Source organism: Protopterus annectens, chromosome 1.part2 (assembly GCF_019279795.1).
Source record: "Protopterus annectens isolate FY-2018-M chromosome 1.part2, PAN1.0, whole genome shotgun sequence".
Classification (NCBI taxonomy): Eukaryota; Metazoa; Chordata; order Ceratodontiformes; family Protopteridae; genus Protopterus; species Protopterus annectens.
The window spans coordinates 1220341873-1220365570 of NC_056727.1; the positions used below are offsets into that span (position 1 = coordinate 1220341873).

The 23698-nt window shown below is 43.4% G+C and overlaps 1 protein-coding gene across 2 annotated transcripts in view; it reads right to left on the minus strand.

Annotated features, from left to right (window-relative positions):
• Positions 1-23698, minus strand: part of MACO1 (macoilin 1) — a 1116587-nt gene that overhangs the window by 88490 nt on the left and 1004399 nt on the right. For both annotated transcript variants that reach the window (XM_044060081.1, XM_044060080.1), the window contains exon 10: positions 6394-6568. In XM_044060081.1, the coding sequence (XP_043916016.1) occupies positions 6394-6568 (175 nt within the window). The remainder of the gene's footprint in view (positions 1-6393; positions 6569-23698) is intronic.

Consider the following 23698-nt stretch of genomic DNA (forward strand, 5'->3'; position numbering starts at 1 on the left):
CTGATGGGACAGAGCTCCAGCTAGATAAACCTTGGGTGGTCCTCATGGAAGGATATTCAGGAGTACTGCAGAGTCAAATGCTGCCTTATTCTAGGAAAGCATACCTAACTTGCAATGAACAGTAAAACTATGAACACTGGACTAAGTGGCAGTGGCGGCACAAATGTCATCCATAGACATTCTTGACCAAAAAGTAGATGAAATGGCTACAGACCTTGTGGAATGCCTTGGGTAAAGATAACCCTCTTTCTTTGTAAACAAAGAAGTGTCACTCAACCATTTAGCTAGAGTCACTTTAGACGTTGTTTTCCCCAATTTATTCTTGGAAAAGATGCAATTGGTCAGTCATCCTGATATTTTTGATTCTATGAAAATAAAATCTAATCTGTCAGTGTACTTCCAAAAGATGTAGCATGTATTCACTCATTTGAAAATTTTTGGAAGAATACAGGTAGACCGATAACCTGATTAAGCCAGCTTAGGTTTAAAAAAAAAAAAAAGATGGGTTTGTGCATAGGGACATCCTGGAGGAAAGGGCCTGGAGTTCTGATACTAGTCTAGCAGAAGTGGTAGCAACCAGAAATAGAGTTTTCCAAGAGAAGAATGTAAGGGCCATCTTTGCTTGTGGTTCAAATGGGGGTTGAATCAGAACTTGCAACATAATAGTCTTAATTCCACAGAGGAATAGGGTCCTTGGCATCAGACCTGAGACAAGTGCCTTTAAGACAGGTTTTGTACAACTTTGAAGAAGCCAAAAAGGAGTGATTTTCACCTGAATGAAAATAGCTGCCAACTGTACTTTATGGTTGAAAAACTCACCCAGTTGTTAAAAATGGAGGCCAGAAAATCAACAGCCATGGGGACTGGGGCAGAGAAGGGATCCAAGTCTCTCTCAAGGACTTGGATTAAAACCATCTTACATTTACTTTTGTAAATGTTCCTAGTTGAAACCTTTTATGAAGATAAGAATAGTGCGAACTGGGGAGGAAAGCCTGGATTGTCTAAACTTCATTGGAAGTGGAGAAACCATGTGGTCAACTTGAAGCCATTGATATCCGGATGTTTCATTCCTGTCGGATGAGAGTGGAGGTCTGGACTTTGTCCCAGTATCCAAGGCAGATATAGTAGATAAGGCCACAGGAAGGGAAACTAAACTTGCCAAGGCCAATGAGGTGCAATGAGGATAAACATGCTCTTCAACCAGTAGGTTTTCTATAGAAATTTGGGGATTAGAGGTAATGGGGGAGAAAGCATAGAGGAGACTGGAGGGCCAATAGTGGACTAGAGCATCTTTTTGTGACTCCCCCAGTGGAGAGACCAGGGCGAAGAACTTGGTGCACTTGTGGGCTGAAGCAAAAAGATCACAGCATGGCTGGCCAGATCGATGAAAACTCCTCTCTGCCACTACCATGCAGACCACTTGTGAGGTATCAGAATGGACCTGCTTAGTTTGTCTGCAAGCACACCATCTTTCCTCAGTGTGTGTTGCTATAAGAAAGTTGCAGGGAGAGATTGCCCATTGCCACACGCACCCATTGCCTCAGAGTATAAGTTTGTTAATGTATTCAATTACAGTCATTGTCACCTGGAATGTCAATCATCCTAGAGGGGAGAGCATCTTGAAAGGCCTGTAACACTAGAACTGCTTTCATCTACAAGACACATATGTGCAAACTGGTCTCTTCTGAGGACCAAGTAGCTTGGACTGTCTTTCCTAAGAAATGTACCCCCCCCCCCCCCCGATGGGAGGCATCCGTGGTGACTGTGGCTAGAGGGAGAACAAACTGACAGCCCTGAGAAACTTTGAATGGATCCACCAAAGAAGGTGTTACTCGCAAACTTTTGTGATCTTGACTGGAGTATGCAAGGACTGCTGGAAAAACAAACCACTATACTGACTCCACTGCAGAATCTGCATAGGAAATCTGGCTACTGGAACTAGAGTTATTGCTGCTGCCATGGACCTAAAGCTTGCAAGACTGGTCGTACTGGAAAAGAATGGGGAGAGCACTTCCATGATCTGAGGTTTGTACTCTTGATAGTGACGCTATTTGATTGACCGTGTCTAGACGAGTACCTATGAACTTCAGATTCTGTGTAGATGCGAGTTGTGACCTTGTAGTTGACTGTGATGCCCTGAAAGTGACATAAATGGAGAGAGTAGTGCCCTGCTTGTTACAAGTAAATCCCTGGTCAGAGCAGTAAGCAGCCAGCTGTCTAGATACAGAAACACCTAGAATCTGCTACCACCACCATGCACTTGAACACCCTGGGGGCTGTGGTGAAGCCATTCTGAACTGGTAACAACAATCTCCCAGCTGGAAGAGCAGATATTTTATGGAGTGCCTGTTCCTTTTGATAGGACAGTACACGTCCTAAAGATCTATTGAGCACATCCAGTTGTCCTTTTGCAGGAGGGGCAAAATGGGCTGAACAGTGACCAGCCGGAACTTTGAATGGTTTACGTATTGGTTTAGCTTGCTGAGATCCAGGATGAGTCTCAGCCGGGGAGGCTTTCAGGAGCACTGGGAGGGTTATCAGAGAAAGTATCTTGGAAACCCTGGTTCTGCACCATCTCTGCCTCAGGAAGAATGGATTCCATGCTAGTCTTGGAAAGGCCCTTGGGACTTGCTAAGCAACATCTTTTTACTGCCTCTGATTCTGACAGGGCCTCTGAGGGGTATAAAAACAGATCCCAATGGCAGACTGGAGCTTTCCTTCTTGCTTACTTCTGGGCAGAATTTCCTTCACTTTGGGGCTGAAAAAGAATGATTTAACAAAAAGCATTGATGAATAAAGATTTGAAAGGCTCTGCAAAATCACACAGGCACATCCAGGCATGTCGACTAATGGCTAGGCCCTTCAGGTACCCACCAGCAGTGACAGATCAGTGTCAGAAATGTTTTGGAAATGGATTGAAGGGTGGCCAGCAAAGAAGCTTTCTTTTGGTCCTCCACAGACATGGACCCAGAAAAAGATTTGGAGAGCTCCTTGGTCAAATCTACTTGTAACTTGGTAAAATGCATCAGATAACTGAGACCACAGGGCAAAGGTCGCTCAGCATAAATGGATTTGTCAAACCTAAGGCCCTAAACTCCCAGTTGAGGGGGGAGAAGGACAGATGAGCTCTGCTCTATGACTTTTTAGTGGCTGCTGCCACGACCATGGTAACTACTGGACTCCCATGATGCAGTGGGGTCTTTCCTTTGGTGGAGCTAAAAACTTATCTGATCTCCTGGACACAGGTTCCACAGTATCAGTCTCCTTCCATGCACAATGAGAGACTAGGTTGTTCAACCCATCAGCCAGTGGGACCACCCAAGTTTTAACTGGGCAGCCCCGAACACCACCAAAAACACTGATTCGTCCTGGGAAGGGGGTTCAGAAGACCATTCACCCTTTTTGTTTGAGAAGTTTCAGGATCTCTTCAAATGAGATGTCATCAGTTATAGATCTTGGGGGGGGGGTTGCCACTCCTTAAAAGTCAGTGACCTTTGTGAGATTACTGGGGGGAACCTAGGTGTCAACCTTTTACATGTGCCCTTCCTATGGATCTCATCAGTGGGATGGTCTGGTGAGGTATCAGAAACAGGGGAGTCCTGAGGGATGACTGACTGAAAGCTTGATAAGGGTGGTTGTCCAGATGGTACAGACCTGACAGGCTGAGGTCAAGCCTGATGGTGGTACACAAGTAGGATTCCAGGGTAAGGATATCATCTCTCCCTTGATAAAGAGAAAAACCTCTCCATCACTTCAAAGACAGACTGTCCAGGGGAAACAGTTGACCACAGTGGAGTCGAAGCCACCTATAATGTCATGCCCCAAATCCCCACAGACCCCCTATCCTGAGGAAGGAGTTGGACCCGAGCTGTCCAACCTCTGGAGCTCCAAAGGGCAAAGATAGCCTGACAGCTTCCGAGTTGACCGCAAACCCCCAGAGCTGGCACAGATGCTTCAGCTCAGAGTCGTCCTGCTCTGAAAGGATCAGAACTAGGTGAGTCATGAACATAGTTGGAGTGGAAGAATGGCCTGTCTTCAGAGCCGATGAGGACACTCTTGACTATCTTGGACCAGAGGGCTCCAACATCACAGGTAGTATCGGAGATGTAACATGAGGCTGGGTAGAAGGCAGGCTCATGGCCCCAATGGGAGCTAGAGCCAGGATCACTCCCTTCAGGATTCAAGCTCTGAGGATCCTCATCATTCTGTCTACTGCTGCTTCGGAAAAGCTTCTGGAGGAGCAAAGGGAGGAGTTTGAAGGTGGTCTGGAAAGTCTCCTTGCTTCCTGCAGGAATGGGGAAATAGGGTTGCAGAGATATCAGCTCCGCTGAGAAATGAGGAGACCAGGTCCAGGGCAACTTGGTCTTGGCTGGAAGTTTCATTACTAGAACACATCTGTAGAACAGTCAGGGGACTGCTTCTTAAATTCTTCTTTTGGAAGATAGTCAGGCTTCACTTTATCCATCTTCTTACAGGGGGTTTCAGTCCCAGCAGATAAGGAAGAGGAAGAATGTAGTAGGCCCCTCAAAACGAGCTTATTCCTATTGCTCAATGCCTGGGAAATAAACCCTGCACAAATAGAGCATTCAATGTCCAAATGGACACTGTCCAGGCAGTAAGCTCACTGTGGACATCAGAACTGTGGATCTTATGCCCAGAGAGAGTGCATTTCTTGAAGCTTGTAGGCTTGTCAGACAGCTTGTGTCTCTACAAAAAGACAACAAAGAAAGGAATTTTTTTTTTTTAAATAAGGGTAGAGAAAGAGTAAGGTACCAACAATGTTACTGAAGAATACACTGTAAAGGGTAGGAAGAAAGAGGAAAGGTTACTCGTTAGAGTACCATGTAGCAGGTAGAAAGCCCTCTTCCTCTCCTAGTTAGGTCTAATGCAGAAAAACCCAAACAACTTCAAGGCTAAGGGAAGAAGGAGAAAAAAGGAGATATAAAGGTAAAAACTCATGGTACATGAAGAAAGCACCTAGTTGCTTGACAGCAGAAAATCCGCACATGAATGATATGGCAGCAAGCACGATCTAGGGTATGGTAGGACGATATGGTATTATGAGTAAAGGAAAAAGCTCAAGAGTTGGATCCCTGAGTCTGGTAAAAGTGGCCGAGCTGGATCCGAGGTTGGACCAGAGACCCATCAGTTGAGAAATGAATGAAAATTACATCAGATCCTTAGGAGTAGATCTAGCTATAGATCTACTTTTCCCTGTGGAAGAAAAGCTCTTTGAACAGAGGTGTTTAGCTGACATTCCAGGAGCACAGTCCTGTGTGAGAGAGTCGAGACTTTTGAATATTCTTTTGTAATCCCAGCTTGTGAGAGATCTCTCGCCCAAGAAAGAGATCCCTAACACTTTGGAAAAAAAAACACTGCAAAGATAAAGTCTAAATAGGGAAAAATATGAAAAACCTGTAGTCATGCTATAACTGGAGTTAGACATTCTGAACACGAAGTGCACAGTCCAAAAGATATGGAAGAGAACTAATAAGGTTGTGTGCCTCTGGATCAAACTTCTGAAGTGTGGATAAAAAGGTATGAGCTGTTAAGCATCTTAAGTCTAGTGCTACAGGAAACTTGAAAGATGAAGAGGTAACAGGTTCATTTAAATTAGGCTAGTCAGTGCTTTCAGCTGTACTTGTTGGACTCAACCCTGAAGATGCAAAAGGTTTAACTAGATTCTAAGGGTTCTTCATTCCCACACGGTTTGAAAACAGAATAAGCTTTGCTACTGTCAAAAACTGAAACTTTTTATACTTTGAAAAAAAATGTATATAAGATAGATAAGATTTGGCACATACACTCCCACACACACGCACCAGCGCACACACAATTAACTCTTCAGAACTGCAGTAAGCATCATACATTAGCCAAACAATCAAGCAGGCAAACAAGTAAGATGGAAAATCCCATACTGAGTATTTTTCTGACTGATGAAAATAGGCCAACCAACAGACAGAGTACTACAAGAAACATATGGCTACTCAGAGTACGGCCAGAAATATGAAAATATGGTATTGATCACTACACCCATTATACTGCCAACATATACACTCCTTTGGTGGTAGGGCATCAGATGAAACTCCAGGTGGTTACAGCTCTGGAAGTTGGGCCATCCACAGCTTACCTGCATGCAGGATATTCCCAATGAGGACTGCAATAATGAATATTATGGTGAACATTAAATGCTTCAGTGATAAATTCCTAGGTTTGGCACTGAAATGTATACACAGTATAAACCCATATGATCATTATGGCAAAACTAAGCCTTACAAACATTTTCAACATGTTCAGGAAAAACTAATACCCTGCAAAATGGGAAAAAACAACCCTGATACTTCATTCCCAGTCATGCCTCATTATTTGCACTTACTACGGGGCTTTACTTACCTTGTGCAATCTCTAGCTGTCGTTTAGCATCCCCTAGTGCTGAAAACAAGTCTAGCTTGATTCTGGTTTCTGCACTCAGGCTGTTTTCCAGGTGCTGTGTTTTATCTTGCATTGCTGAAAGTGCAGACATCAATACCTCTGTGTCTTTTTCATTTTCCTTGTATTTACGCAATTCCTAAAGTAACAAACAGTTCTCCATTAGGAATCTTTATCCACATTAAAACTGAGGGCTTTGTCAGAAGGCTAAAGGAAATCTGAAAGTTATAAACATAAGCAAAGATGAAACTTAAGCCACTTCTAAAACCAGTAAACAGGACAAAACGCAGTAAGTGTTGAACAGAATGACTCATCCAAATGCCTATTTGTACACAACAGATTTTTGTGAAGTAAAAGGTGAACTGAAACACTAGTCTCTTTATGCAGTGGTGGATTAAGTGTAGCTTGGGCCCTGGGTGTATTTCAGGCCATGGCCCCTGTCCCCACACTTTTTCAACCATGCATAAAGGCACGTTTTTTTTGGATTCCTCTTCCTGATTTAAGACCATCTGAACTACCGTCACAATCCATCAAATGACCATACTCATCAATTACAGCCACATGAATGAGCATACCTTAAAAGGCCCAACTGTGAAAATAGTGGCTAGACAGAGCAAATTACTCAAACCTACTTTACACACATGCACAACTAGTTCTGCAAAGCCAGAATAGACTGCTCCAATTGATCATGACAGCATGGCAAGACATTCTTAGCCACACACAGCCCCTACATACTTAGCAATCATATTTCCACAGCTGACTGAACACCTCAGATGTCTGATTATGGTAAATTACGGACACTATGTATTTAAGGTTTGCTACATGCAAACAAATAGTGGACTAAGTATTCCAACTTATTTAGTTTTGCCTTTAGTTGTTTGACTAACATGAATGTAGACATCCTGAAGGTAAACCACTCTATGTTGAAAATGGAAATGCTGACATTTAGTGCAACATGTGCCAAGGTTGCTTCTTGGTGCATGCAATTTTTTCTGAGTAACAAATAGTGGACTAAGTATTCCAACTTATTTAATTTTACCTTTAGTTGTTTGACTAACATGAATGTAGACATCCTGAAGGTAAACCACTCTATGTTGAAAATGGAAATGCCGACTAAATTTAGTACATGTGCCAAGGTTGCTTCTTGGTGCATGCACTTTTTTCTGAGTAACCCCCCTCCCACTAATTACATATACTAACTCCAAAAATCACACAATCCCTGGGCGAAAGGGAGTATTCCCCTACCTGGGGAATACTGGTCATTAACACCTGTCAACTATTGTATAATCAACCAAATGCAGTCGATTAAACAGACGTCAGATGATTAAAACTGATCAAATGACATGAAGGCAAGTTTCTTTCATCTTCAGACATCACCACATCTACCCAGTAGTTACAGCCACCACTTTGCAGTGAACGCCTTTATCTCACTGTAGTTACAAATACCTCTCAACCTTTTAGAGCAAGAATCGGGAAAAAGACAAAAAGTAAATGAGAAGCAAAGGACCAGAAACAGGGTCAAATTTTAAATACTGCATTTTTGTTTTTAGCTTTTTGGTCTTTTTGGAAGAGGTCTTGGCTAGGGCCAGTTAGAAAATACTTTTGCAGACAGTGAATAAAATCCAGCTAATTAGTGGGAGGATCTGAGAATCAACATTTTTCATTTAACTATAATTACTCAGTGGTATCTTCATTTAGCTGTAGTTCTTTATCAGTTGCTGTTCACTGCCTGGTAATTGCTGACCTGTCTGTATTTGATTTTTCCCACCCACTCTACTCGTGTTGAAGTTTTAAACTTGGTGGCTTCTGAGTTGCCAACCCCTACTATAAATCTGACTTTGGACACTCCTCCCAGTCTCATCTCATCAGCTAATTCTGGGGAGCACAGAGATCAACTGGAAAGGCTCCCCTTGGTCTCCGAAACTTGAATTATCTTCTGTTTCCTACCTTCCCACATACTAAAAATACTGAACTTTAAACACCAGTGCAGCAAGACCAGCGGAACATTCTTACTCTATTTAGCTTTTTGCTGCAACTCGAAGTGTTCAGCTACATTTAATTTGCTGCATTTATTTTTGCTTTGTTAGTAGCCTGGTTACATTGTAACCATTATTCTACACTTCTTAGTTCTGATACAAGTACTTGTGCTCCAATCTAGTAATCTTACATTAGGAAGGTTTGTGGACTACACTCTTTGGGCAGGGGAGGGTAGCCTCCCCTCTTCTGCTGAGCTGGGAATTGCCAGTGTAAGTTGTATTGTGTCTTTATTTGACTGGCTAGAAGGCTAGCTTGTTTAAAATTTGAATCTCTGTACACCTGAGGCTTTTGGCGAACACACTACTTGAGAAGAGTGTTGCTGGTTTCTGCTAAAGTCTAAAAAAGCAGAGGCTTACATCACCATATTCACCACTTTGACATTTGTTTTTCCCCACTGTTTTTGTCACAGCTGCATTAGAGTGTTTCTGTGTTGAATATCTGCACTTTTGACCATTTTATTACTCCACTTTGCTACACTTTACTCAGAATAGAGGGGACCCAACTCATTTCCTGGCCCAGCACTGTGTAAAGGAAAGAAAGAAGAAACTGTGCTGTTTCTGATTGGCCACAGGGCCTTGTGTTTTTTTTTTTTTTGTATTGAATATCCTCTGCTGTTTAAGTGTCTCAGTTACACAATGCTTTGCTCATAACCTACGATCAAGCTAAGACTTACATTACCATATCCACTATTTTGGCACTTATTTTCTGCATTACTTTTGTCACAGCTGCATTAACTGAGTGTTTCTGTGTTGAATATCTGCACTTTTTGACCCTTTTTTATACAATCTTTACTTAGAACTGCTGCTCTCCATGCAGCAGTGCCTAGCAGAGTTCTGTAAAGATGCATATATCTTGCAGGTCAATTCCCCCTTGTAATGTGTAGATGCTGATCTCTTGCAATGTACGTTTCCTTTAAATTACTCTGTCTAGACAGTTTTTTTTTTTAAACTAGAGCATCTAATTTGCACATAGCTGAGCACTGCTCATCAAATTTCTTAGTTACTGACCTATTCAATACTTAATTTTCTCTCACTCCTCCCATGGATATGCACTTCCTGACTCTCTTTGGCCAATCTAGTTGGGATGGGTATTCTGAGGCACTGTAGCAACTGTCTCATGTACACTAATAGCCCACTTATTCTTAAAACAGAAAGTATGCGAGAGGTGTAACACCAATGCTGGAGGCAAAATATAACCAAACTAATTCTATAGAGGTTGTTGGTGACACTTGCACCATGTCTTCTGTACATGTTAAAGACCCTACACCTGAAATTACCTATGCTGAGGCACTAACAGGTAAACTTTCCTAACACATTGAGGCCTCCTGCACAGCACAATCAACAAGGGTCTTTGGCCATCATGTAAACACTCTGTGAAAACACCACCCACAGCTATACATAGTAACATGGTATCTAATGCCTCTACTGCTAAGCTCTTAAGGCAAACCAGCACACAGTCAAATTTCCTGGTCATTAGTAATCCTAGTGTGAGGCACACTGATGTCCCCCTCACTAGACTCAGTAAAGACAGTCATGGTTAGCGCCCTTCCAGGGCTAGGACTCGTGAAGTCACACACAGGTTACTGAACCACAAGTACCAGTACAACTATGTCATAGTCCATGTGTGTATTAATGATCTGAGACGTACCTCCCTTGACTATATAAACTGGGATATACTAGAGCTTGCTGACTTTCTCAGGCAGGTATGATCCTAGCACTGAGCAGCATACTAACTTCTCCTAGTATGATGCCACATTACCAACAGAAAATGACTGATTTTAACAACTGGGTTAGAGTCTGGTGTCAAACCAGGGAGTACAATATCTGACAGGCTGTGAGGACAAGCTAACAGACCACACTGCTTTGCCAGGGATGGTCTGCACTTACCCGCTCTAGGCTTTTGGATACTGGCAAAGACCTTTTCTACCTCATGGTGCTTTTTCTAGACTAACTGAAATCTCCTGAATTAACTGTTCCTGTGAAGGAATATCTGAAGGTAGAAGTGTTCAATGCTAAGTCTTCAGAAACCACACTCTTAACTAGTTAAAGTTTATGACCCACTGGAACTCACACATGTGCAACTCACCATGAACAGGGTCTCATACTACATCCTTGGAATCTATTGGTCCCACTCCATGCTCCAAGAAAACCCATACTACCTATCTCAATGTACTAGTCTCTCTCACACTCAACCAATGCATTCATGGATCTCAACTGCCCCTCTATAGACTATGAATCCTATATCCTTTCTAATGCACAAACCCAGCAATTCCTAAAACAAAGAAATCTTTCCCAAGTGCAGTCCTGACAATTGGGTAGAATCCCAAAGCAGAGGTAAGGGAGGCTGGCAAATTATAAAAGTAGCAGGAGCTGACCACAGCCCTTGTAAAACACAGGTGGCAAAACCAAGCTAGGTGGTTTAGTAGGCGAGGTCTCGCAGGTGATAATGCCTGGAGAAAGTATACACTGTGAACTCAAAGTAGCTCCCTCCCAGGATCCCCTCCTTGGTGCCTTATACAGAAATGCTGTTAGAGAGTGTGAAGTAGCCCTAGTGGAGCAGGGTAAAATCCCAGCTGGAACCAACTGATGCAATGAAAAAAGCCAATCCACAATTCAAGAGTGTATATAGGCCAGTTTTTTTGACCACAGCTTTGCCCTTGTGAAACTAAAAACAAAGAAACAAAGTACTGCTGAGACCCCTTCTAAAATCTTAGCAAGTGCTCAATAAATAGGCTAATTGCTCTAAAAATCCTAAAGTGTGTAAATTTCTTTTTTTGGGAATAGCAACCAATCTGCAAAAGCAGTATACATATGAATAGTTTAAAGCCACACCACACTAAGGAAGGAAGGCAAAAGGAAGGATGATAACTAATGATACCCCCCTATTATGGAGAAAATCAGGGCTCTACTGCCAGGCAATGCAACTCAGCAATGCAGAAGTACCCTTAATGGCCAAAGCCCTTTAGTCTGGAAATCCAAATAAAGCAATTCAGCAGTAGCTGCATCAAGGTTGTTAAAGTAGAGTAAAGTACCACAACACAAAAAGGAGAGATCAAGCAGGAGTAGGAGCTCGGTGGGTGTCTTATATTAAGGTTCCCTCTAAGAACAGGCTTGAACAAAGAATCAAAGGTTCTTGCAGTGATAGCCAATCAAAGTGAGAGCTTAATGAGCTTTATGAAAATTTATGGAAGAGAAAGACACACCTTTGTCCAACAATTCAGTAAGATATTGAAAGAGCCATTTGAAATCTGAAACTCTGATCAAGATGCTGCTGTAAATCAAAATCTCTTCTCTTCATTCAAACTGCTTTCTCCTCTCTAGTTCTAGAGAAGCTTCCATAATCACCAATAAAACTTTCTGAGAGCTGAGACCTACTTCTTTAGAACTGGCCAAAAGATTGAGCCTTGCCGAGATTGAAGCTAAGATATGAGCAGAACACTGACATTTCTCAGATAACAGATGAGGAATCAGAGTGAGAGGCCATGGTAAAAATCTTACAAGACTCCTTTACAAGACTCCTCTTAAAGGCGAGGCCAATCCTGCCGAGGCCAATAAATCTGAGTCTGCAAATCCTGTCTGACCTCATGTAATACCTTTGGAAGAAGGGTAGGATGAAGAGGTAGAGGGTGGAAGGTGCAGAAACATAAGGGTTTTCCAACTGAAAAGACAGATCATCCACTTTGCCCTTTGTGCAATACTCCCCTTTGTGCAATACTTTAGTGGCTGGTGGAGCTATGTCTTTAGTTCCCCAGTGAACATATGACGCTGAAATACATGAAGACGGTCAGTTTCTGCGTGGGGATCCAGTTTCATTTGTGCTTCGTGGGGATCCATGGGAGTTCTGTGCTCCGGGCAGAACCCTTGCCTGAAGAGTCAGTTGCAGGCTGCGCAGGTCAGTTGCAAATCATTGCTTGCCTGCATAGAGGGATAAGATGTGTGTTCCTTGCTGCTTGATGTCCCACATGACCTTGCTTGTGTCTGTCAGAATCAACACCTGCCCTGGAAGAAGTAACTCAAACCTGAAGAATCAATGCCTTTGTCACTTAACATCCAACACTGTTGATATGTAGACTCCCCTTCGTTGATATGTAGATGCTGTAGTCTGGCTTCCACTTTTAGATGATTATCCAAAGCAGTGTCGAGGCATCTGTCGTTAAAAATCCGAGGCATCTGTCGGCTCTGTCACAGCACCTGGGGGTTTAGGTGAGGAATCCCTTGTTTAGGTGACATTCCTGAGCCCACCACAAGAATTCCTTTGACCCAGTGTTTGATCTTGGCAGTGCTGTGTCCCTTCCCTTTTGTGAGATGTGTTTGCAGCTTCCTCATAGCTTCTTTGGCATTGGGAAGCCATTTTTTTTGCAAGATGCCATGAACCCTGCCAATGCTGAACCCTAATGTGCTGCAGTCAGCCTCCACAGAGTCATGCAGTTGATGGAAGATGAATGGAAGGACAGACTGTTTGTCGTTTGGTTAAAAGGCCATCAAAAAAGCTGCTCTCAGTCTCACACCCACAAAGCACATGTCTTGCATGTCTGACTAGACTGGACTTTATTGACTTTATCACAGAATACCCTAGGCATTAGGCATGCTATATGACATATTCCAGATGCTGTAGTGTTCCTTTTCTTTCTTGAGCCAGAAATCAGGCATCAGGCAAGGATTCCTTAAATTGAAGCCTGAAGAGGCCTGAAGTAAGTAATCACTGTTAGAATGAATGTGACCTTAGCAGTAAGATAGATAAAAGTAAGGGCAATGCAAGAGAAATGATAATGAAGCCAAATGACAAAACCCGCCGTACTTTCTGCAACTTCCATCTGAAATGACATAAAGGTAAGCTTCCTTCAAAGTTACCATCCAGTGATCCTTGCCCTTGTGATAGGTGCCAGTTGCTGTAACGTCAACGCCTTGAACTTGAACTCTTCAGATAAGTGTTGAGGATAGATGTTGGGATAGTGGTCTCCGCGGTGTTCCTTTCTTTGGTACTAGCTTTAGTGAGAATAGGCCCCTGCCGAAGCCTATTCTGACACAGGGACTGGCTGAATAGCGGCTGAATACTGAACTGAGTGACTGTGAGCCTCTTTTCTTTGTGGAGAGGAACATCTGGCATGCTGAGGCCTTTGTGGAGGGCATGGATCTGAAAATAAATCCATGAATGAATGATATCACATCCCATCTGTCTTGAGTGATTACCACCAATTTTCTTTGAACACCAATCTTCCTCAATCTTTGAGCTGCCCGGTCTTCCACCCAGCTGAAAGGCAAGTCATTGGTTCTGCTTCAGCTGCTGACGACAAAGGACTGACCCAGTCTGAGCAGGTGAGTCTGAGCAGGTGGCCTAGTCTGACAGCAGCCTAAGCCTGATCTAGTCTGCCTAGACCTGAACTGCCCTGACTACCGCGGATATACCTACCAGCAGGCCAATTTCTATCCAACTTGGGGCTGGCCCTGCTGCAAAAAGGCCTGCAGTCTGCATAGACTTAGCTTTTGACTTGGCTTTGATTAATTTCTGACTTTCCACAGGCGGTCCAAACAACATCACACTGTAACAGGTAACAAAATCCTAGTCCATCCATGAATAAAGGCATTCTGATCCTTCCAACCAAATCAACTGGGCATGAACTAGTAGAACAGAATGCGAGGAGACCCTGAACAGCTGCGAACAGCATGCAAGACAACAGCCTGAACGAGACACATGAACCAAATCAAGCAATCAACCACATCCAGCAATTCTTTACACTCCACCTCTTCCAAAAAAATCCACCAATTCTTTTCTGATATTTCAGCATATGAAATGATTAATTTGCAATTTCAATTGAGAGTGGATATTTCCTCATGGCTCATACCCCACCTATCCCAAAGCCTTACTTGGCTGTCCCAAATACCTTTAGTTTTTCCACAGCCAATTTTCTTGCTTCTTTATTTTTTTAAACAGTTTCTTTAGGCCACTGGGACTCTTAAACAAATACTTATGAGCAAAACTTCCTATAATACGCCGGGCACTAAACAGGATACTTAGGCAAAGGAGCAGCTATCAAGGGCCAAGTTGCAAGCAGGAGCCAGGCCACATTCAAGCATCCTCAGAAACACATTCAAAACAGGGGGGCAAAAACAAGGAATTCCCACAGCCTTTTCTGGCTCCTCTGTAATCCCAGCCTTCCTGAGTAATCTTTTCCTTCATGGGTAGAAAGGGCCTCATGAAAATAAGAAAAATCATCAGGAGGAAAACAGGAAGGAAGAAAAATCATCGGAATCAGAATCAGAATGAGTAGGAAACTCATGCAAATCAGAAACAGAGAGTCTCTGAAGCCACTAATCAGAACACTTGAAAACACTGAACTCTGTGATCAAACTAGGCCTCTATCTGAGTGGGGGGCCGGGAACTCAGGTGGGGTGTAAATCAGAGTAATCATATTTTAAGCATCTGCCATTTAGAGTTTGAGCCCGAGGAAAGAGACAAAAGCCCTACAGGGAGAAGCTCCAGACAGAACTCTAGGCCTTCCTTTTAGAAGCAGAGGAAGGAGAGGAGAGGGCCCTAACTACCTTGGGAGAGGGAAGAACAGTAGTGACCTGAGAAGCCTACCAGCTCAGCCTACATCCTGTCCTGGTAAAGTAAAGTAACAGTACTCCATGAGATAGAGACTGCAACTCCTGGCAGCAAAACCTCTGACCGGCGTCGGGACTGCGGTTCTCCCCCTCCGACCGACTGTTTTCACTACCCACTTCTTTAGCTGGAAGCGGTCTTGCTTCGGCGGCATCCGGATATAATTAGCGCTTTCAAACACTAACCTAGCTTTCCAAACACTAACCTAGCACAGATCAAGCCTCCTCTTAATAGATGCGCTTGTTAAATCTAGCACAAGGGCAAGGCCCCAAACAAGGTATACACAAGCCCAAACAATCCCTATATGGTATCTGATTCCCACAAAATACAGTTATTTCCTTTACAGTTACAGTTATTCACTTTTCTGACCAAAGGTTAAATACTGAGGCAAGAAAACCAAAATGTTCAACTCTGTATAGCCACCTGAAACTCCGGGTTGAGGAAAATCTCAGAGCGCCAACCTCAACTCGAAAAAATTCGCAAACGCCGCGAACCGTGCACCTGCAAAAAAGGCTAAGGAAAAGAGTAATGTCGGTCATGCGCATTAGTACCCTGGATACTGGCGGGCGTCAGTCTAAAACGCCATGACCGGCCCGTCAGCTTCTCTGGTCTGGGGCCCACGACTGGCGGACTATACCCAATTGTCAGGACTGCAGCAAGGGAAGACGAAGAACATCTTTAATACCAACATCATGGAACAGATGGTCCATTCTCTTACAGGGTAGGAACATCCTTGACCTTCTACTCACTAACATGGGGGAGTGATGATCCTCACCAACAAATGTCCTCACTCAACAGATCTGACCATAAGGCAGTACTGCTTGAAATAAAAATGAAAAAAAAAAAAAAAAAAACAAGAAAAAAAAATAACAATATTCTAAGGCTAACCTATCTCTAAGCGACATCTTGGATAAATTCCAAGCACCTCCAAACCAAAACACCATAGCATATGCAGATCCATTTACAAAACCACTGTACAGTCGTAGCATAAAAAGTGTGCTGTGTCTGCTCATATTAAAAAGAAACTCAAAAAGATGAGCCACCCTGGTGACATCACAATATCAATGGGTAAAACAAAAGAAAAACAAATCTCGGCCAAGTGTAGGGGGAACAAAGCAGAACATACTAAAAGTCCCTTGAACAACCTAAACAGGCACCTAAAAAGGTTAACACTTCACTGGCTAAATTTGAAGAAAAAAATAGCTTCTCAGGCAAAGGACTACCACAAAGTTTTTCATAGCTATGTCCATAACCTCAAGAGAATTAGACAACAATGACTAGAACTTATTGTAAATGGCATCACCCACACTGAACCGGAGGCCATTGTCAACTTATTTGGTTGACAAGTTCAGCTCAAATTTCTCTCACTCCCTCTCCCCCCAAGAGTCCAAAGACATACCACAACCCCCCCCAACAATTACTACTGAAATGGTAATCAATGCAACTTCCTGGCCAAAAACACTGCATAGACGGGCCCCGATAACAGGATACTTACTAAACAGCATGAAAAATGTTTCTGGTCCACCTGAATCACTTTTCAACTGCAGTCTGCAGACAGGCTTTGTACCCAAGGAATGGAAGATGGCTACAGCCATTCCCCTGCACAGAGGTCCAACCACCAATCCATATAACAGCAGGCCCATAAGTCTGACCAAGCTCATATGTAAGGCCATGGAAAGAATCATCATAAGCATGACAAACAAGGAAAAAGGTCAACTTGAAAATGCTGGACCCATCACAGTTTGGCTTTGTTAAAGGAAGGTCATGTCTATAAATTCTGGTGGACTTTGAGAGGGCCCCAAAGCAATACATCAGAGCAAGACTGTGCACACAGCCTACGTCTACCTGGCCAAGGCTTTTGATACAATGTTCCACTTAGGCATTACAGATAATCTCACTAAATTAGGTATAAACTCTTATTACCCACTGGATAGCCAACTGGCTCATTTATAGGACCCAGGAAGTCAAAACAGGTGAGGCCACTTCCCTCAAGAAGCCAGTCACTAGCGGAGTTCCCTGGGGCTCGGTATTAGGTCAGCTCCTGTTTGGCATCTATTTCTCTGAAGTGGAAAGCAAATGTTGAAGGATTATGACTAGGTTTGCAAATGATTCCAAGCTGGGGTTACTGCCTCCACTGCAGACACTATCATTCTTCAAGAAGGACCATCTCGGACTAAAAATTGTTTATAGTCATACCCTTAACCTCAACAGTAAAAAATGCATAATTGTATCCTTTGGGATGTCAACCATCTGAGCTAACTACCACAACTGGATAATACACCCCAAGAGTTGACCCAATGGTCAGGGATCTGGGAATGCACAGACTGCAGCCTTACCTTCAACCACCATGTGACCAGAGTGGTGAGGAAATCTGATTTTCTATCATTTGATTGGACAAATGAAAAAATGACAAAGTACAGTTGTGTACACTTACCATAAATGTAGATGTTCGGGTGTATTCACTGTTGCAGTCATTACCATTTGGGTAATCTGCTGGCAGGTGGCCCTCAGTCGGTCTGAATAACAAAGTCTTGGATCCTGCGTCAGTTGCTGTCTCCTCTTCTATGACGGCAGGTCGTCAGGGGTATAAAACATGCAGCTAATGCCATTTTAAATCAGTTTTTCTTGCCCCAGATGTCAGGTGCCCCCCAAATGGGGAGCAAAATATATAAACAAACAGTAAATATATATAAATGCACCTTAGAAACATAAAATTTACCTTCAGCTAAAAGCAAATACACCACAAAGGCTTTTGAGTATAGTGAAAGAATGGGGGATGGGTAACCCGGACTGCAACAGTGAATACACTCGAACATCTGCATTTATGGAAAGTGTACACAACTGTACTATGTTCTTCGTGTTTCACTGCTGCAGACATTACATCTGGGTAGAATCCCAAAGCTATGGATGGGAGGATGGAGCTAAACAGCATTAGGAGCAGCTGTAACGCCCTGCAAGACTGCAGTGGCAAAGCCTGCCCTGGATTTAGAGAAGAGAGGTAAATGGTAATGCTTTGTGAATGTATGAACAGAGCTCCAAGTAGCAGCTTCTAGAATGTCTTTGGTAGGGACCCCTCTGAGAAAAGCTGCTGAAGTAGAGGCAGCCCTGGTGGAATGGGACCCGATCCCCTTTGGCACAGGTTTACCATGGTGCAAATAGCAGAAACGAATGCAGTGGCTTATCCATTTAGAAATAGGCTGCTTTGATATAGCCTTCCCCTCTGATCCTGCAGCAAATGCTACCAGTAGTTGCTCAGACTTTCTTAGAGATTTTGTCCTGTTCAAATAGGATCTTAGTTGTCTGTGTACATCCAATGAATGCAGAATCTGCTCCCCCTTGTTCTGCGGATTTGGGAAAAAGGTTGGCAGGTGAATGGTTTGGTTAAGAGCCACACTGGATACCACCTTAGCGTAAAGGAAGGATTGGTCCTGAGGGCCACCCTGTCCAGGTAAAATATAATGAAAGGCTCCACTGCCATGAGAGCCTGTAGTTCTGAAACCCTTCTAGCTGAAGTGACTGCCAAAAGAAAAGCGGTCTTCCAAGAAAGAAATTTTATATCCGTAGTAGCTGCTGGTTCAAAAGGAGGTAGGGTGAGTTTTTCCAGCACAAAATTGAGGTCCCATGCGGGAGTTGGCGCTCTCCTGGGAGACCTTACATTTTTGGCCCCTCAGACACTGTTTCAGCAGTGGATGATTAAAGAGAGGAGGCTCTGTGTTGTAATGAGCCGTGATGGCAGAGGCATGGATTTTTATTGAAGAAAAAGATAGGCCCTTGTCAAGCATCTCAGTTAAGCATTGTAAAATCTGAGGAATATTGGGCTTTGCTGCGTCTATTCCCTGTGCTTGGTTCCAAGCACAGAATCTCTTCCATTTGTCAGCATAAGATTTTCTAGTACTAGGCCTTCTGGCTTCCAAAATGACATCCATCACAGGTTTACTGAGAGATGTGGTTTGAATAATTAGTTGATTAGCCATGTTGCAAGATTCAGAGTTTGGAACAGAGTGTGCAGAATTTGATAGTTCTGTTGAGACAGTAGATGATGAGTCTGAGGCAAGTACCACAGAGGAAGGTGTGACATATTCCTTAGAAGCGGATACCAGTGTTGGCGAGGCCAGTCCAGAACAATTAAAATCATTTTTGTTTTTTCCCGTCTGACTTTTAGTAGGACCTTGGAGAGGAGAGGCAGAGGGGGAAAGGCATAGACTGACAGGCTTTTCCAACTGAAGGATAGAGCATCCACTTTCCATGCTTTTTTGTGATGAGTTCTCGTGCAGAAGTTGTCCAACTGACAGTTGTGGGGAGAGGCAAATAGAACGATGTCTGGGCTTCCTCATTTCTGTGTTAACATGTTGAAGATTTGCGGATCCAGTTTCCATTGGTGCGGGTCCATAAGATTTCTGCTTAGGTCATCTGCCAGAGTAGTTTGCTTTCCTGGCAGGAATTGAGCTTGAAGATGTAATTTGGTAAGTCAAGGCTGTGTTCCACAAGGCCATGGCTGGTCTGTAGAGGGGGTAGGAATGGGTACTCCCCTGCTTATGTACCACATAACTGTGGTGCTGTCCATCTTTATCAGTAGTTGTCCTGGATGAAGTAAGTCCTTGAAGGCTGTCAGAGCATTCTGAACAGTTAGCATTTCTTTCTGGTTGATATGCAGATGCATTTGGTTTGGGCTCCATTTGCCCTGAATGCATCTCCCAGCCAAGTGGGCCCACCAAGCATAGTCTGATGAGTCTGTAGTTAGGGTTTGGGTGGCAGGGGGTAGAGTGAATGACAGTCTCTTGCATTGGTGACGTCTCTGCCCACCAAAGAAACTCCTGTTGTAGGCAGGGAATGAGAGGGATCATGGTTTCCAGGCTGTGACAATGTTGACTCCATAAACTTTTTAGGTACCATTGAAGTTTCCTCATATGCAGTCTCGCATATGGAATTAGTAGAATGCAGGATGCCATGAACCCCAAAGCCTGCAGAATTTGTCTTGCAGATAACTGGGTTTTTGTTGCAATTTGTTTGAAGTAAGTTGTCAATTGTAGTAGTTTGTCTGTCGTCAGGTAAGCCATCTGGGCAGTTGTATTCAAGCTTGCACCCAGGAATGTAATTATTTGAGAGGGTACCAGTTGTGATTTCTTTTCGTTTATGATGTACCCTAGGCATGCTAGGAGCCTTTTTACAAATGATAGATGTTGAAGAAGAGTGTCCTTGTCCTCTGCCTGAATGAGACAATCGTCCAGATAAGGATAAATTTGAATGTTTCTTTGTCTGCAGAATGCAATTACTGGTGCCAGGCACTTTGTAAAGACCCTGGGCGCAGTAGATGAGCCAAAGGGCAGTGCAGAGAATTGGTAATGCAAAAAACCTGCTTTGAAGCGGAGGTATCTTCTGCAAGATTCCCTTATTGGGATATGCAGGTATGCCTCTTAAGTCTAGAGTTACTAACCAAGCATTCTTGCCTAGCATAGGCAGTAGCTGCTGTAAAGTCAGCATTTTGAATTTTGGAATGTCCAGGAATGTGTTCAGAATCGTTAAGTCCAGTATTGGATGCTGGGTACCAGGAAAAGTCTTGAATAAAATCTTTGTCCTTTTTCATTTTCTGGTACTGGATGAATAGCCCCCATATCCATGAGAGACATGACTTGTTTCTGGGCCTCTGCCCACTGGTTTTGTGGCAGATCCGGCCATCCATTTGGAATTGGCAAAGTATGGAAATGAAATCTGTACCCCTGGGATACTGTTTAATACCCACTTGTCCTGGGTAATTAACTACCAATTTTGTGCATGAAGTGCTAGTTTTCCCCCAAGGGGGCTGCCAAAAGATAAGTGCTTGGAGATGGTAGAGGAAAGTCACTGAGACTGCTTACTGTAGGGTTGTGCTTTGTTACCTCCAGATTTGGAGGTGGAGGCACCCCATTGCTGACCTGTAAGATCCCTGTGATTGATATCTGGAGCCTTTTGAGCACCTGGGTTTGCCCTGAGTGGCTCTGTTCGACACAGGAAAGGACCAGTTTTTAGTAGGCCAGTGCCTACTGAACCTGGGTGGCTGCGCTTGCAAAAAATCTTTTACAGTTTGCATCGATTTAGATTTGTCTTCCATTTTCTTTAAAACTTCTTCTGCCTTATTACCAGAATATCATGCTGTAAAGGGGCATCCAACAATTTAGCTTTAACATGTTCAGGCAGATTTTGCTTCTTGAGCCAGGCATGCCTTCTCATCACAGATGCAGTAACGGCTGCCCTACAAGAGGCCTCCAAGGAATCAAAACCACATTGCAAAGTATGCTTTCCAACCTGCTCTGCTGCATGCAATAAATCCTGTAACTCTATTTTCTACACAATCAGAAATCATCATTTTCTGTTTTAGTAAGCCCATAACATGCTGTTGATATTTATGCATATGAAACTGGCAGTTTAAAGCCCTGATTGCCAAGGTTGCAGACGTATACACCTTCTTACCCCATCTAGCCAACGTCCTGGAATCTCTATCAGAAGGGGTAGGATTTTTGGCTGTAGAAGTCTTAACACCCTTGGGACCCTGAGAAATAGTCTCAGGATCAGCAGCAGGATTTTTGAAAAGAAATTTGTGAGGGTCAGGAACCCTGTAATATCTGTCTGGCTTACTAGGAGCCGGAGGCAAGGAATCAGGAGCCATTCTTGATTCCGAGAACACATCATCCACAATGTCTAATACAGGAGGCATTGCCAAAGGCCTATGCTGAGGAAGGAGGAGGAAATCCCTAAGCCTCTTTTTTGATTCAGAAAAGTCCTGACTCTCCCAATGAAAATATTCCCTTAAGGTACGCAAAGACTCTCCAAAAGAGTAATCCTCAGGAGGAGATGCAGATGGGATGGATTCCTCTACGTCAGAATTCTCATAAGGTGGAATAGAAAATTCCTGATCAGAAGAGGAATCAGAAGAAATGGAAACCTGATCTGAAGATTCATAATCAGTGCCTTGTCTAGGCCTTTTAGCAAGGGGGGGTGTTGGGAACCCCTGATCAAGGTAATTAAATCCTCAGCCATTTTGAGCATTTGTTTTTTAGGCATTGGGGCCTGAGCACGTGGCTCATGTGTCGGTTTTTTAGACATAGAAGTTGTTTTTGACCTTGCTTTTGTTGATGGCATCGGTTTAATATAAAAATGTTGAGGCCTGAAAACACCCTCAGAAGCTGGTGCCTGCTCAGCAGCTCCAGACCCATCCAAGGGAGAGACATCTGCGGGTTCAATACTTTACGAATCTCGCGGCATACCGGACTCCAAATGGGTCTCGGTAGAGGCCTGCAACTCAAAAGTAGCGGGTATCAAGGGCTGCGAAAGTGCCTCACTGAGTACTAGCGACTGGCTTAGGAGAAGCTTCGTCGGTTTTGGACCTCAATGGTCTCTCTCTTTTTCCTTGCGTTTTTTTGTTAACTCCGGTAGTCGGATTGCTAACCGACATTTCAGGGTAGTTAAATCTTGAACCAAAATATTCAGATGCAAAAATATACAGACGCTTAATAGTGTGCTGGTTAAATTTAGCACAAAACCGACAGCAAGGCACGTTGTGGTCAGGGCCTAGGCAAGGAATACAGTACAAATGAAAATCCTTATGAGGTATTTGCGTCCCACAAGTAATGCAATTATTAACTTTTACTGACATCGGTAAGGAGCAAGAAAAAGTTTCCCAACGGGGTACTTGGCTTTAGTTTGAAGACTTCAGTTCTGAAACTCGAAAATGAAAATTTCAGGAGTCGGCCGACCGGCACTTGCGAACTGCTTCTGCTTTGGGCACCGTGCGGCAAGACAGACAGATTAAAATGGCGTCAGCTGCATGTTTTATACCCCTGATGACCTGACGTTATGGAAGAGGAGACAGCAACCGAAGCAGGACCCAAGACTTTATTCAGGCCAACTGAGGGTAACCTGCCAGCAGATTACCCAAATGGAATGACTGCAATAGTGAAACACGAAGAACATCAGCAGCAGAGGCCAGAGTAGCTCCAGTTGCAGAAAAGGTCAAACAGAACAGATTACAGTGGTTTGAATATACATGCATAAAAGCAGAAGACAATCCGCTGAAGACATGGGATAGACAGGAAACCGGCAACAGGAAATAAGGGATCCCAAAAACAGGTGGATGGACTGTGTGAGAAAAGACCTGCAGCAGTCATGCATGTGTCTAAGAAGGCAGAAGTGGCACTGAATGAGAAGTTATGTACTTACCATAACGTTCCATGTTAGTTGTCTTCTTCTCACCTTCTTTCTTGCTGGATGGGTTCGGAGCCAAACCTCGGCTCCGACTCGGCCTATTACTAAAAGCTCGAGAGCTTTTTTTTACCAGCTCGAGGCTATCCTATGTCCCATAATGCTAGGCGTCATATACCCAGATCTCGTTTGATAGCTAACACTATGAACATACATGTCTCACCACAACAGAGAATATATATATATATATATATATATATATATATATATATATATATATATATATATATATATAAAAAGAAGCTCTTGTAAATATATACATATCTCTTATAAGAGTTACCAAGAGAAGCAAGAGAGCTAGCTGAGGAGATAACCCTAGTGACGAAAAATTTCACAAGATACTCTCACAGTCTTTCCAGGCTAGGGGGATGGAGGGTGGGACGCAAGAAAGAAGGCA